This window comes from Amblyomma mixtum, chromosome 7 (assembly GCF_055824585.1).
Source record: "Amblyomma mixtum isolate Tamu chromosome 7, ASM5582458v1, whole genome shotgun sequence".
Taxonomy (NCBI): Eukaryota; Metazoa; Arthropoda; class Arachnida; order Ixodida; family Ixodidae; genus Amblyomma; species Amblyomma mixtum.
In genome coordinates, this window is record NC_143018.1 from 84850834 (window position 1) to 84865897 (window position 15064).

Here is a 15064-nt window from a genome sequence, read left to right on the forward strand (position 1 = left end):
AGTCGATTTAATATTCTGAACAAGGAGTGAACTGGAAATCAAATTAGGCTCAGAAGGGAAGCCTTGTTATTACACTGCAGTTCATATTACAGATTCCGCCACACACTTTCAAGGTAATAAATGTTCAGTTAAAACAAATTTTCATTACTTTTTAATCAATGGTTTGGTACCTTGCCACAGTCATGGCTGGTTATATAGCTGTATGAATTTTCATATATTCCTGTACTATTGTGATTGTTGAACAAAAGGAAATCAGGCTGTATACACGTGTGGCACTATTAAGCACACAGCCTTGGACACACGAAGGCACACCCATGTCACATGGGAGCATGCCATGCAGCCTGGTCTGCAGCTCATCTCTAGCGATGACGACCATGGCCCAGCTCTGCTGCAGTCCGACACAACCAGGAGTGTGATAAGCAGCATGGGACTGGGTCAGTCTGCTGCTAAATGACATGCATTCTCTTTCGATGCCTATATTCTACATGGAGAGCCCAAGTTTAGCGTGCTGCAACGACTACAAGGTGGTCTTGGAAACGCAAGAATTAAATACACCTATTACACCAAAAATTAAACACACCTAAACTACAGTCACCCACATACTTGTCTAGAGTGCTGGATCAACAAGCTCTATTGAGAATTATTCATCACTGTCTTAGTGTATTATTTTTTCAGACACCGATAAACTAGTCAAAATCATTGCAAACATCTACGCACAAAACTGTGTTCTCTACACCACTCATAACTGACAGCATTGTATTCTGTAGTGCGTGGCTCAAGTGCTTGCAACAGGTGTGTGGACGACAGCACAAAAATCTCCCAGACTGTGGCGACTGAATGTGCAAATTTACAACCCACTCCATTTTAGTTTATAAGCTTACTGGTTGAAATGGCTGAATTCAATTCTAAAATTCAATATTACTGACAATACCTCACTTCATTTTTCTAATCCGAGTATTATTACTCCTTCACTACAAACACTTCAACATTCACCCACCATAATCTCGAATCAATTTATTTTGCATTAAAAAAGTCAATTAGAACATTCCAACCAGATGAGAATTTAAGGCATACCGGTTGTATGCTTCAAAAATAAAGATAAAGGTGGATCATTCCTGGTTATCCCTTTTTGCTTAATTTAGTGAAACCATGCCCCACACAGCATTCACTGGAGTTAAAAAAAATCAAACCCAGAAGCCAATTTACATAGCAATTCATCCACCTTAAGGCTTCCATTAGCAGATAGCCATGTTACCTTGTTTGCCCCATGAAGTACTAAATATGCAGTTTAACATTACTATTTCACTAAAGAAAGAGGCTAAGGACTGACTCTGAACAACAACGAAAAGGCCCAGGTAGGCAAATGCTTTTTTTCCCCTTTTGGCCGTAGAGGCTGAATTTTTGGCCAAGTTCATTTGTCAAAAGCCGTGCCAGTATGCGCGCTGTCGCTGAATGCGGGTTGTTTCCGCCCGTACTGGCAAGCTGACTGACCTGCATAAAGAACCCGGTAAGCCAGAAAAACATCCATTTCTCGAAGTAACCACAGCTGTGTGCCTGCCACTAAAAAAGTTCCTCATACAGGTATCTAAAGCTCCAAATGGATTAAACAATAAGGGAAAGTAAAGCTGCCTCAACAACAACAGAAAAGAAAACTAATGCACAGATGAAATATGCAAGACTAAGCACTGCTTGCATTACTTTTAATGAAGCACAAGGTATTGATTTCACATTTATAGGTAAATGAGGTTAGGTATGGTTGCTGCTGCCAAACATTACAACTCAATTATTTTCATCTTAACTGCAGTGGAGTGGAAGGTGCAAGCACAAGATGACATCTTTGAGCATACTCTTCTCATGTGCTCACCAGTCAACTTAAGAGGCAAGAAATCTGCCTTGAGCTTGTTTCCACTCCACTGCACACAACTTCCGAGGCGAAGTTTAATACTATCCACTGAAATCTAAAACTCATGTGCAGCTCAATTAACTGATGGGACCTGCATGCAAAAAATGTTTAAGCAAATGAGTTTAATCATACCATCTCAATACACAGTGCCTGGCTGGCCTCCAGCTTTTTTTCAGTCTCAATGACATCCTGTTCAGTTTTTAGAGGTAGCATGGCAATGATGTTGTCCGCACAGCCCTGGTGCACTTATTACACAGAAAGCATTTTCTTTATACCCCTGACGTCCTTCTTGAGCACACACAGCTCTCGCAGGACAAGCAGAGAGGTATCTGGAAAAGCAACAATAAAGCCATAAAAATGGGCGCACAAACACCTCCAGAATGTGACTGTCCTCGCTCACAAGGTTCTGTATTTCAAATCAATGAACATTTTGGTTTTTTTTAGCACATGCATGCCTTACGCTCCATTTTTTTATCTGCTTGTTCTGAGAATATTAATAATACTGTAACTGCAAACAGCAGACTATTCAATACGCAGCCATGCATTATTAATTGATGCTGCACATTTGTTGATGGACTACGCATCTGCATGCTGTTTTCCGCCTCCATCTTATGCAGAAAGGGTACAAAGCTAGGTCACATGGAGTTGCTAAGCATGTCTTGAAACCTGTTGGTGTTCAATGAAGCTAAGAAACCCGAGAGCCCGTGGGTTAGTCTACGAAATGCCCCTGCTGAGTCACCCTTGGCTTGCAAACAGAAAAAAGCAAAGTAATGCAAGACACAAACTGAAATTTGATAGTAAATTTGTTACATTGTTACACATACCTTGTGCAGAGCAAGGCACCAAAACATCTTGGCGACTGCCAGGAGGTGGCTCCACAGGTGACTGCACTGGCACTAATTTTTAAAACACACAAAAATCCGTATTTAATCAAACTTTCTCAATAAGTTTCTCATGCAAAGCATACTTATGAATCTGTTCTGATGTGGATGTTTGCCATTAGTAGGCAGCATGTGGTAACCCTTACTCTGTGTACTTTTGCAATTCTGATGCCCTACAGGTCATTAAACTTTCATTTATAAACCTGCTCCAAGCAAGAGAGCATTATGGTTTAGATGTGTTTTTTGCAGAGTATGATATTTCTTGTCACAAATCCTTGAAGAGAGCTACACTGCACTTTATTGACAAAGCTGAAGTTTTGGTTAATCTTGCATATTAAGCATCCTTAAAATGTAACCTATAATAGCATACTACCCTCCTGTTTGGGCTTAGTTCTTTCATGTTGCGTACTGCCAAGCACTTCAAATATTTTTATTTACCTGATGGCACTATATCCAAGCAATTAAATTTAAGATTTGTTAGGAGCATGCAAGCAAATACCATTCTAACTTGAATGGCCTTGATGACTTGGAGGAGACTGAGTGGCAACTGCTGAACCGCGTTCCTCGATAGGCTCTGCAGGTGCAGTTTCATGTCGCGGCCATTTCGTGGCATATATACGCCACGAAATTCGCGCGACATGAATTAAACTGCCCCTGGAGAGCCTAGCAGAGCCAGCAGCGTGAACGGCGGGGCTAAGACAACGAGAAGCACGACTTTCGTAGTCCGCGAGCGAACGAATCCGTCAACATGCCAAACGGCATTAACTGCGAAGAAAGACTGCTGTCGCTCGCTCTTCACAACAAATCCTCCGAAAAAAATGCGGCTGACAACTAAAGAACGGCAATTCACATAGTAAAGACGGGGATCCCGCTCATTATCAATGTTTTCCCGGCCGATCCTATGCCTGCAGCGAAACCTTTCGGCAAGCCGCATTGGTTTTTCCGGACAGGGTTGCCAGGTCCTAAATTTTGAAAGGAGCCACAAAAAGAAGAAAAGTAGCCAAAAAAGTAGCCAACTAGCTGCCGAAGTGTCAAAATTAGCCAAAAATAGCGCCAAAGTTGCATAAAAGCGTCACCAGAAGCATAAAGGGCGTAAGAAATATATAATTCTGGTAGGACGCAGGGCAATCGTGAATGCGAATAACTTTGAAGTACAAAAGCATCGTAAATCAAATGAAAGGAAATACATGAACACCATGGGACAGAAGCACGGAAACGCGCGAGGAATTTCTGAAGGGAAAGAGAGTGTGGGAAAAGTAATCAGAAATGTTTTTCTTCTTTTCAGAGGAGAAATAATTGGTGTTCCTAAGCCACAGCCATGGCAATTTTAATTCCCAAATATATGTGTGTGTGTATATATATATGGCATGCCTGGCATTGATTTTTGCATGAAATTTCTTCACTGCTCCTTAAACAAGGGTTTGATTTTGATGTCCCTATTTCTTTTTCCGTTTCTCTCTTGTGATCTTTTTTCAGCTTTATATTGCAAAATCAGACTGATCGCCACATGCAGTTCATATGTTCTAAAGACATAAAAAGCATAGCATTGGTCAAATTTTTTCAAGTCACATGGCTTCCTTTTCAGCCGTATACTGGGGAACTCATGGCTCTCCGGATATCGCTGGACGATACAAAGAGTCTTCGTCATCGCGTTTCAAAGCCCTTTGCTCTTCCCCGTTCCCCAGTAATCGGCTAAAAGGAAACAGTATTTGCCCTGAAAAATTTTAACCAAGACTGTAATTCCCAGCATCATCCAATTGGATGTCGGGCTAGCATGTGTGGCCGATCAATACGCTTTGAACCAGTATCCAACTGAGGAAACAAGGTATATCAGCTAAGTAGCAATTCACATCCTTATTTAGCTGAAGCGCATTGAGTGAATGGTGATAGGACATTTCTTCTTGCTGGTTCTAAGGAAACCTACATAACAGCATTGCATAGCGGAGGCGGAATCTCGCCTGGGAGAACACAGGAGCGAGAAGTATTTTAAGTCTGGGACATAATTACAGGCAAAATTTCAACAAAAAGACTGGCACCGCAGAATAATGGTGTTCACGTATGGCATTCTGACAAGCAAAGATGCATGGACCATTGGCAGAAAAAGAGGTCCATTACAGTCCTAACTTCGATTTCAAAAGTAGCCAAAAAGTAGCCAAGTAGCCAAAATTTTTGTCGCCAAGCGGTCCTAAAAGTAGCCAATTTGGCGCAAAGTAGCCAAACCTGGCAACCCTGTTTCCGGACAGAATGACGAAAAACCTTTGCCCACTGCCTCTTCGGTTGAAGCAACCGTAAGGGTAACGGAAGCTCGGCGTAGTTGGTATATTAGCTCTATGGCGTCGCCGCAACGCGTAGACGTCGTCAAAGCTGGCGGGAAACAGCGCGCGCTGGATGGATGGATGGATAGGAGCGCCCCCTTTGAAACGGGTGATGGCAATCAAGATGGCAATTGCCATCATGCTAACATGTGACCACAGCGCCTCGGCCAATGGGAGGCTCGATCCGGCCGCGCGCTAGGCGAAAGGAACCGGAAACTTCAAAGCTTCTCCCTACTTTTGCTCTTTTTCGTCAAAGCTGTGGGATGCGGGCGCGAAAATTATCACTCCTGTAGTTCCGTGTTCGGCGAAAGTAGTGCGTTGTATGTGCGTATGTTCACGCTCATTGGTGCGAAATGCAGCGACTGCTTGGAGGAAGAGCGACTCTAACATATGTCAGTGTTGCTGTTTTCCCAAGTCGGCAGCGTCCGCCAAGTTTTCTTCTTTGAACTCCACGTTCGAACTTCTTCTGGCGCGCTCTTTGTTGGAGCAGTGATAACAATAATACGGCCGGGCGTTGTCAGAGAGTGTTCGAACGTTGCAAAGCGACTTGTCAAGAGAAGACTGGCGGCTAAATTGGTAAGTCAGTGTACTACAGTCATTGATTCTCGACTACGAGAAAAAAAAAAAAAAGAAATGGCCCATCCACTACGGATCTTGCATCTGACTTGGCCAACACGTGATCCCTTTGAAATTCCTGTGTACCAGTGTTGAAAAGTCGCGTTGTATATCAAACTGCAATTTCGCTGTTCGTTTGATAGCCACCGCGGTGGCTCAGTTGTTACGACGCTCGGCTGCTGGCGCGAAAGACGCGGGTTCGATCCCGGACGCGGCTGCTCAATTTTGATGGAGGCGAAATTAAAGAGGCCCGTGTACTGTGCGGTGTCAGTGCACGTTAAAGAACCCCAGGCGGTCGAAATTTCCGGAGCTCTTCACTACGGCGTCCCTCATAGCCTGAGTCACTTTGGGACCTTAAACCCCAATAAATCAACAAATCAAATGATAAGCTTGATATATCGGGAGTGTGCTCCAGGGTCGTCGCTATAGGGTGGACGGCATCCGGTGCGGTAGTTTAGTTGTGCCCCCCCCCCTTATTTCGAAAATGAAAATTGTTTTTTAGGAAACGAAATGGCATACTAACTGTCTTACATATATCGCGGTGGACACCCGAACCGCGCTGTAAGGGCAGGGATAAAGGAAGGAGTTAAAGGAAAAAAGAGGTTCCCTATGTAGTGGAGGGCTCCCGAATAATTTCGACCACCTGAGGATCTTTAATCTGCGCTGACATGGCACAGCACACGGGCGCCTTTTGCATTTTGCCTCCATCGAAACGGGGCCTCTGCGCCTGTTTTGCTTTGGAAGTCGCCTTGAGCTATTACGTATGAAAGGTATTGGACTGAAGCATCGCATGGAAGACCTATTTACAAAATATAGGCTCATGTAGCCGAATAGCCGACAGGAAGGGGCGCCCAGTACATGTACCGCTATTGACATCCCCTTTGCCTGCACCTATATGACTGTGACAAGACCCTTCGGCGACAGCACATTCCGGGTGCTTAGCTGAAAGCGCGTCGCCTCAGCTAGTGTGTAGGTGGGTGAACACTGTTGGAAAATTGAGCAATTACATAGGCTATATCAGTCACCTGAAGGAGCACTCGGGAGTGGCCCATGTAGCGGGAATATAGTTTTTCAGGCCCAGTGAGACAGGCACCACAGGAGGACAAGGTAGCCTGGAAGGACGTGGACTTCCCAATGAGGGTAGTCATAAACCGGCTGCTCATTCGTTTGTGACGAGGAGAGACGGGCGCTGGCAAATTGGCACGTGAGCTAGCTCCGCATGCATGCAGTGACATGTGCATACTGTGTTGTTGATGCGCGAGCAAGCAGTACGGATGTGTCCAGGACCTAGGACAATGTAGTGTGCATGGGGAACAAAAGATAAAATGGCAAAAAGACAGCGGTGTCACAGTGGCCAACGTAACGTAAGGTGGAGCAATTTCCCAATTACTTTTGTCGGCTCAGGCCTTTGCAAATGTGAAGGTCCCTTGGGGTCTGCGCCTGGTCCCACGCTGTGTGGCTCATTATGTATCACTGGAGTTCTACTGCCTTGAAGACCAGAACTGTCGTCGTTAGGCCTGGAAAATATAGGACATCCCTGGATCTTGCAGGAGCCCCACAACCATGCTTAGAGGCAAACCCCTTTCGGGACTTTACTTTTGCGAAAGCCATATAAAGGAGAGTATGCCGGTCAATGTTCGGTCGAGGCATTCAGTCGGTGGATTCGAGGAATTATAGGCTGTGTGGTCAGCTTGTACTAGTTGGAACGTGAGCGGAGGACTGTTTTCGGCAGAAAATAGCCCCCCTAATCAGTAAATAATTGTCATATGGAGTACCATGCTGAAGGAAGCCCTCTTGCAGAGAAAAACTTTTGGTATTGTTAGCGCACGTTATGGCTAATGGGTTGGTATAACGTACCTGGCTGTAGAATAAGTGATAGCGACCATCGACTTATCACCTAAGCAGGACATTGGAAAGGTACCAGCAGGTTGAGATCAATGCAATATAAAGGTTCCAGTGAATGTCAGTAGGCTTAAGAGCACAAGTTGGTGACGGAAATCACAGGAGGCAACATAGCCTTATGTGTTGCGGCACAAACTGGTTCTTGCAAAAATGCTGCGCACCTGTTTGTGTGTAATCTACACGCCCAGACAGCGAGCGATTGGCAGGTATTTCCTCAAGACGCGTAAGCAAAGCCACTAGGGCAAAAGAAGCAGCAACTCAGACCCATTAGAGTGGATATTGAGGCAATAGTGATGTCTAGCAAATCATAGGGAGGAATTCTTAAAATGTCGAGGTCTGCAATTAGCGATTGTAATGAGAGATCACGGCGCTGTTTGTGGGTGATATTGAGAAGTTCTGATATGAGGAAGAGAAACTAAATATGGTCCCTCTCATTGCAATCGGGCGGTACAGGGTGAAGGTCAAGCAGCTAAATCGTGGTGATGTACGTGACGGTGAGCGAATACTCTTGCAAACATAAGGCCCGGTGCCAGGTCAGCCCGTATCGCTTTTTTTTTCTCTCTTTAGCGAAGAAAGCCAGAAGAGCAGAATTGCTGGTCAGGACTGCGAAATGCCAACTGAACAGAAAACGGTGAAAATTGGCAGCAGCCCGAGCAAGCACCGAACACTCACATTCATTGATGTGCATTAAATAATTCCGCTCAGCAGGTGGCATAGTAAAGACGAGTTTATGGTTCTGCCATTGTTTGGCTAGGACAACACCAGCACTGTGTCCGCAGCCGTGGATGAGAACTTGTGTTGTGCCTGATGCATCAAAATGGAAAAAAATTGATGGCAAGTTGCATGGATTGTTTTTTTTTTATCGTACAGCTCAAATGTTCCAAATAGCCACAGTGCATTACTGGTAATAACTCCTACTATGATGGCACAGCATTTGAAGTGCTGTTGCTATGCATAACATTGCAACCTAAATCCCAATGCATCAAAACCATATTTAAGTGGTCTTTATTTGCAAAGATTCTTGTTATTGCTAATGAGTTGCAAGAAAAATTTTTTAAGTGGAAACTTCAAAGCTTCAGTTTTCTGCATGCATAAAAAGCCCCTGCATGCAAATGTCAAAGTTGCCTGTTCTGTTGTTTCGTGGAACTTTCTGCCTTGCAAGTGCAGAAATTGCTTTCGTGCTATTTGTGTGACTTTTCCTACATAAACTGGTCACCTGCATTAGGTTCTCAGTATTTTTTACACGGCACTAGGTTCTCAAGTGAATGAGATTTTGCTGTGGGCCTTTTTTCATCTTCCCACTGTGCATAGCAAATCCATCCTGCGTGCCGGACTCATTGGGTATATGCTGACTGCTTGTGAACCTAGCCTAGAAGCTCATACATCCAAAACAAGGTGACACACAAGAACATACCAGCGTCTCCAGGTATGGTGGCGATATACAGGCACTTTACCTGACTTTATTAAGCGACAGAAAACGAGCTCACTAGTGCTAACTGCGAGATGCTTTTCTGACTTTCGAGTGTTCGGATACCTCTAACTGTCCCTTTTGTAGGTCATTTCTCTTCAGCACATGCCATCTTTCTGCACTCTGTGCCATACCAGCTTGCCCAGATACAGTGTAGACTAGGTCCAGTTTCCAGGGTTTGGAAATGAAGCTAGCTTAATTAGTAGTAGTAGTAATAGTAGCACAGCAATATTAAGTTGTTCTAGTGGCAAGTCATTTGTACGTTCTCATGAAATGGATTGAGCAGTTAACCGTACACATCTTTAATTTTGTTTTTTGTCGCAGTATGGCACATTGCCTTGTTCATTTTTGCAAGCATGGGAGTGTGTAAACAATCGCTAGGAGGCAGTGGCCCCAATTCCCTGGAGCCATGTTTTTTACATCTAATATAAAGTCAGCATTTTAGTTTGGTTTTAAGTTTAGATGTTGCAAATATAGCAGCATGAAAGCTACTTCTCTGTTAAAAGCATACTTGAGTGCGAAGCGATAACAAGGGAGTACTTACTCAACGGCGTCCACCCAAGCGCAGCCATACGGCTACAAAGGAAAGCTACACAGCTTGCTCAGAAACTTCGTAGTTAAAGAAGAATTCGTCCTGGTCCGTGGTTCGAACCCGGGACCACCGCTTCACCGGAGCAGTCGTTCTACCAACTGAGCTAACCGGGACGGTAAGCTTATGGTAGGGCGAGAGCAAATTGATCAATAACTCGACGTGGGAACAGTGTTGATCAAATGTTTAGGGGAATCCTCTAAACATTTGAAGCGATAAGTTCTGACTTTTCCCCAAAATTGCTGCCTTTTTGACGTGCTAGATCCATGTTTTTTGCTCTCTATGCCTAATATTCACATTTCCACTCCAGTGAGAAATGCAAGAAAGACTTAAAGCAGATGTTTTGAATCTTCCACATGCCTGATTTCAGATTTTGAGACGTGGCTTCTGACAGTTGCCTCTTTAAATCTCAAGAGTGTTGGCTTTGCACTTTTTTGTATGTTGTTTTTAGTGACTAGCTGAATTGTTGTTTTGAATGCATGTAAGAGCTTTCCAACTAGATGTAGCCCTTTGAATCCAGTCAGCTGAGTACAGGTACCTGAATTGTTCTGCAAGCACTGGAATGACCCAGTTCTACTGCTGTCCACATTCACCTTTGGTATCCCTATTCTCATGAAACACTGCAGTCATTACCCTTCTTGGTCTTGCTTCCTGATTTGCACCGTGTGGCCTTAGCTTGTCGCAGTTCCAGTTGTGTAGATGTGGGAAGTCTTAAAGAGATATGTATGGATTGTGGTAAGAGTATGTCTGGGGTATATTTCTTTTCTTTCTTTTTTTCAGGTTGTAAGCGAATCTTCAGAGATTTCCGACAAAGTGTGAAGCACCACTCCATAAATCAAATTACTTCCAGCCAGAACATTGTCACTTTCTTCCTTTTACACTGCAGGCGAAACTGTTTCACTGTGCCTTGGAATTTGCTGTTGTGCATCGGAACATTCACAGATTTGAGCAGAAGTGCTACATGATGCTTACCAACTGGCTAGTATTTTTATGGATTTGCCTTGGATATCCTTATCTTGTTTTCTCAGCTCCTCTTCTCCTCCATGCTGTTTTATACTTTTCCTTACCAGCAGTAGTGTTCCTGAGGTGCAGTGTTTGCCAAGATGGTGGTGCATTTGCCCAGAAAAAGTTTTGTAATAATTGTATCAGTGTGTTTTAACGGTATTGTAGCTGCACAATGCACCTGGACTCTACAATAGCCCTGCTCGAAGCGTGAAAATTTGTCACCAGTTAACCTGACCAATTGAGAGGCTATAAAAAACTGAATTTATGAGTGCAAACATTTTGGGCAAGGATTACAAAATATTTTCCCAAATTCACTGTTCAATGTCGTGTTTTCCGTCTTGTAGATTAATTTTTTCCTTTTGCACATTCTATCTCTCTGCCCTCTCAGTTGCGCCAGACTCCCAATATGTTGTTTAGCCAATATGCCAATATTGCCAATATGTTGTTTAGGCTAGGTCTGGCGGTCGCTGTTTGCAAATGAACCCGACCTAAGAGTAGGAGCAGCAGCAGTGATAGCAGTAATAGTAATAATCTCTGTTCAGCTGGATGTGCTTGTCGTATCCAATTACCAGTTAAGTAGAGCTGCATGTGACATTCTGTTTTTATTGCACACATGATGCATTACTCTGTTTATTTTTGCAGGCATTCAAGCTAACATGAGGAAAACAAAGAGAAAAGCTTTGCAGCAAAATATGCCTCAAGCAACTACTCTGCCTGACAGTTGTTATCTAAAATGGCATGTTTTGGCAATTTTAACTTGTAATGAATGTGGGTACAGTGGGCCACTTCAAGTTTTTTGCTAATGGTACTTCTGTTGCTGTTTTATGTGACTGAGTGGCAACTAGGCTTTGGGCGAGTGTTCTTGTAAGACATGCACATAAATGCACATGCACATAAATGCACATAGACAAGAGTGAGTTCAAGCTTCATGATTGCGGTTCATAAAATATTGTGTGTTATTGCACTTTCATACCATTTGGAATCTTTCCCCACAGCAATGTATAAGATCAAAATGTCCTGAAACGAGCCTGAGTTTATGCCGCGCTGCCTGAAGAAATGATTTGTCTTGTTGCTGTTAAATTTGTATAAATATGGCTGTCTGGCCACTTTATTATGATTGTTCTTTTTGAATCAGATTTGCACTCTGAACATCAATGAGAGACGGTGTATGAGTGTTCGCCGTGGTGGCTTAGTGATTATGGTGCTCGGGTGCTGACCTGAAAGACGTGGGTTCGATCCCGGCTGTGGCGGTCGGATTTCGATGGAGGCGAAATTTAAGAGGCCCATGTACTGTGTGATGTCATTGCATGTTAAAGAACCCCAGGTGGTCTAACTTTCCGGAGCCCTTCACTACGGCGTCCCTCATAGCCTGAGTCGCTTTGGGACGAACCCTAAACCAAACCAGTGTATGAGTGTCAGGTGTGCAAACAGTTCGACGGTGGTGAGGACTCAAGCTCTTAGACTGCCTATTTCTAATAATGTAAAAAAATCTGTGGGATAATTCTGGAAAATTTTGGAATAAACTTGGAAAATTACTCATATTAGAGTCGCATCCCAATTTAAAAGCAATTTTACCATAGCAGTTGCAGAGTCTTGCCAGGTTAAAGGTGCAGTGAAGAGGAATCTGAACTCGTCTTTTTGCCGTGTGCACTCAATCTCCACGTTTCGAGCATTCTTAGAAACCTCGATTTATTGCCCTGTATGGCCGATTTCACTAATTAAATCGGATTAACGTCTGGCTCCCGCCTTTATTTTTTGAATTCTCCCCGTACGATGGGCGGAGTCGACCAATGCGTGGAGTCCCTTTCAGCCAGCTTCGTGGAGGCTTTGCTTTCGCTTTATTTTGTTTTTTAGGTTTCCGTGAATAAATAGTTTCATTCGCAGATATTATCGCCGCAAAATAAGTGCAAAGAAATAAAAATACGCATGGACTCTTTGCTTCTACGGATTACTACGTATTACTCCGCTGATGGCAGAGCGGCAAGCCGCCACGGGACTGGGTGAAAGGCACTTCACGTATTGGTCGACTCTGCCCACCAAACGGGGAGAATTCAAAAAATAAAGGCGAGAGCCGGACGTTAGTTCGATTTAATTAGGGAAATCGGCCACACAAGGCAATAAATCGAAGTTTCTAAGAATGTTCAGAACGTGTAAATTGGGTTCCCGCGGCAAACAGACGAGTTCAGATTCCTCTTCAGTGCACCTTTAAGCATCCATATCGCATGCGCTATGTGCGGGGTTCGATCTAGTGCTGCTGGATACCCACCAGTGATGCGATAGGTACAAGCTTTCCACTGAGTTGGTGCTATATGGGTGGCCTGGGCGATCAGGTCATGCTTGTCGTCCTGTGCTAGACAGAACAGAATCCCACTGGGACGGGGAAGAGGTGGGGCATGGGGGGTACTGAGGGAGGACTGGGGAATGCATAGAGGGTTGGATGTGCTCCTCAAAAACATTGATTTGCAGTGTAGCATACATGTGGGTAAAGCAAATGAGCAAATTGGTGTCATGACCAGCACTGTCTGTATTTATGTGTGTCCGTTCTCACTTCACGGCAACATTATCGTGACTAAAAAGAAGAAAGAATATTGGAAGTAGTAAAGGCAAATCTAAATGCACACCCATCAGGTTTATGACTCAACTGGGCACAGGTGGCTTAAAATGCCAATCACTTTGGTCAGGATTCACATTGTTATTTCGTTACTATGCTTACCTTAAATTTATACCTTGCGCATCAGCCAAAGCTATATCAGCTTAAGGTGCGAGGTTACACTAAAAAAACTTGGTTTTTTTAATTTAGCCGCAGAACTATGATAACCTTTCTTTTTCTGATTAAGCATATATTATTCAACTTATACAACTATCTAAAGTACAACAATTGGTTCAATTCAATTTTTTGCAGTTAATTTTTCTCAAAAGTGTGTTAAAACAGCTAGTCGCGCTAGAAGTGATAACTACTGGAAAGCTGAACTGAGGAAAGTTTTGGCATTTGTGTAGCTGGATGTGTGACCTCATATTTCTTGAGAGTAAACTTCTTGAGCCCCACTTTTTATCATCTCCAACCTATGTCCACTGCCACCAAAAATTTTCCCAATCAACCCTATCCTGTGCCAGCGGCGGCACCTTATAACCTCATCTGCCCTCTTGACCTGATTCTTTCTGCTGTGCTTGCTTTGTCTCTAAATCCAGCCCGTTACCCTCAATGATAATCGGTTAGCTTGCCTTGACGTTACACGAGGTGCCCATGCCTGTTTTGTTGTTTAGACTAGAATATTTTAGCTTCAGTTAATAACATCGTAGCTGAAATAACAAAGCCGGCATAGGTCAAGGAAAAAACACAATTGTGTTTTTTCATAAAGCACGTGTCGTTGCATAAAGCATGGGTTGCAAGCTCCCGTGCTTTACGTGCAGCATTACAGAAATCTAAGGTCGTCTCCATCGCACTGTCCCTTGGAGATTTCTTCCCGTGAGAGTTCGTTGGCATTGTTAACATAAAGCTGTTTGCATTATAATGCTGTTTGCGTTATGTTAGCATTATCATAGCATGCTATAGCGGAAGCCCGTAGGCAAGAGATGACCTAAGGAACAGTATGGTGAGGACGTAAATCATTTTTGTAATACAGACTTTGTAGTTATTACAACTGCCGTATGTAAGACAAATTATTGGTCTGTGCATAGTCATATTCTCTTTATGTAGATGTCTAGACTATGTAGACTGGGCATACTTACAGTATGCACAAATATCTGGTAAATGTCGAGCTGGATGTCTGCACTACGTACTATACCTCGGACTGGACACTAGTTTTGTGGTATAGGTACGTAGATTTTTGGTAAACTGTACTAAAATGGATGTCTAGTAGAGGTGTCTAATGTCCAGCGTAAATATCTCGATGTCCATGTGACGTTTGATGGTTTACGGGGTTGTAAAATGGGCCTTTGACCCCACCTTGGATAGATGAAGATACTTTGTGCCATGGCATTCTTTGGCCGTGGCATAGTCCTTCAATGTTTTTCTGGTCACGAAACTCCGGCCAAAGTTTCATATAGGGACACCGCGTGCCACTAGTGGCACGGCTGTCGGCGAGGGGGCACAAGTCGCTGCAGGAGCCTGCTCGCAGTGGCTGATTTGCGGCCAGCAGGCTCATATTCGCTTGGTAGTTGTGCTTTCTGGAGATCGGTATTTGGGCTTGGGATGGACGCTACTTTACTGGTTATAACCTGTAAGCTTGGCTGCAACATCGAGACACTAAAGACCCTGTGCGATCGACGACGGCCGCTAGTAAACCTTGTTAGCGGCTGTTTTCTGGCAAACAATTAACGCACTTGCTTGCTCTCGTTGCTTTTTACAAAAGAGCGATTTTTGTACATTGGTCCAGCCTTTGCATT

The 15064-nt window shown here is 43.8% G+C and overlaps 1 protein-coding gene across 1 annotated transcript in view; it reads left to right on the forward strand.

Moving 5' to 3' along the window:
- Positions 1-334: 334 nt before the first annotated feature.
- LOC149336685 (uncharacterized) overlaps positions 335-15064 on the forward strand; it is a 69020-nt gene continuing 54290 nt past the window's right edge. Inside the window, exon 1 of the mRNA XM_089554207.1 lies at positions 335-434. Coding sequence (XP_089410333.1) covers positions 335-434 — 100 coding nt within the window. The remainder of the gene's footprint in view (positions 435-15064) is intronic.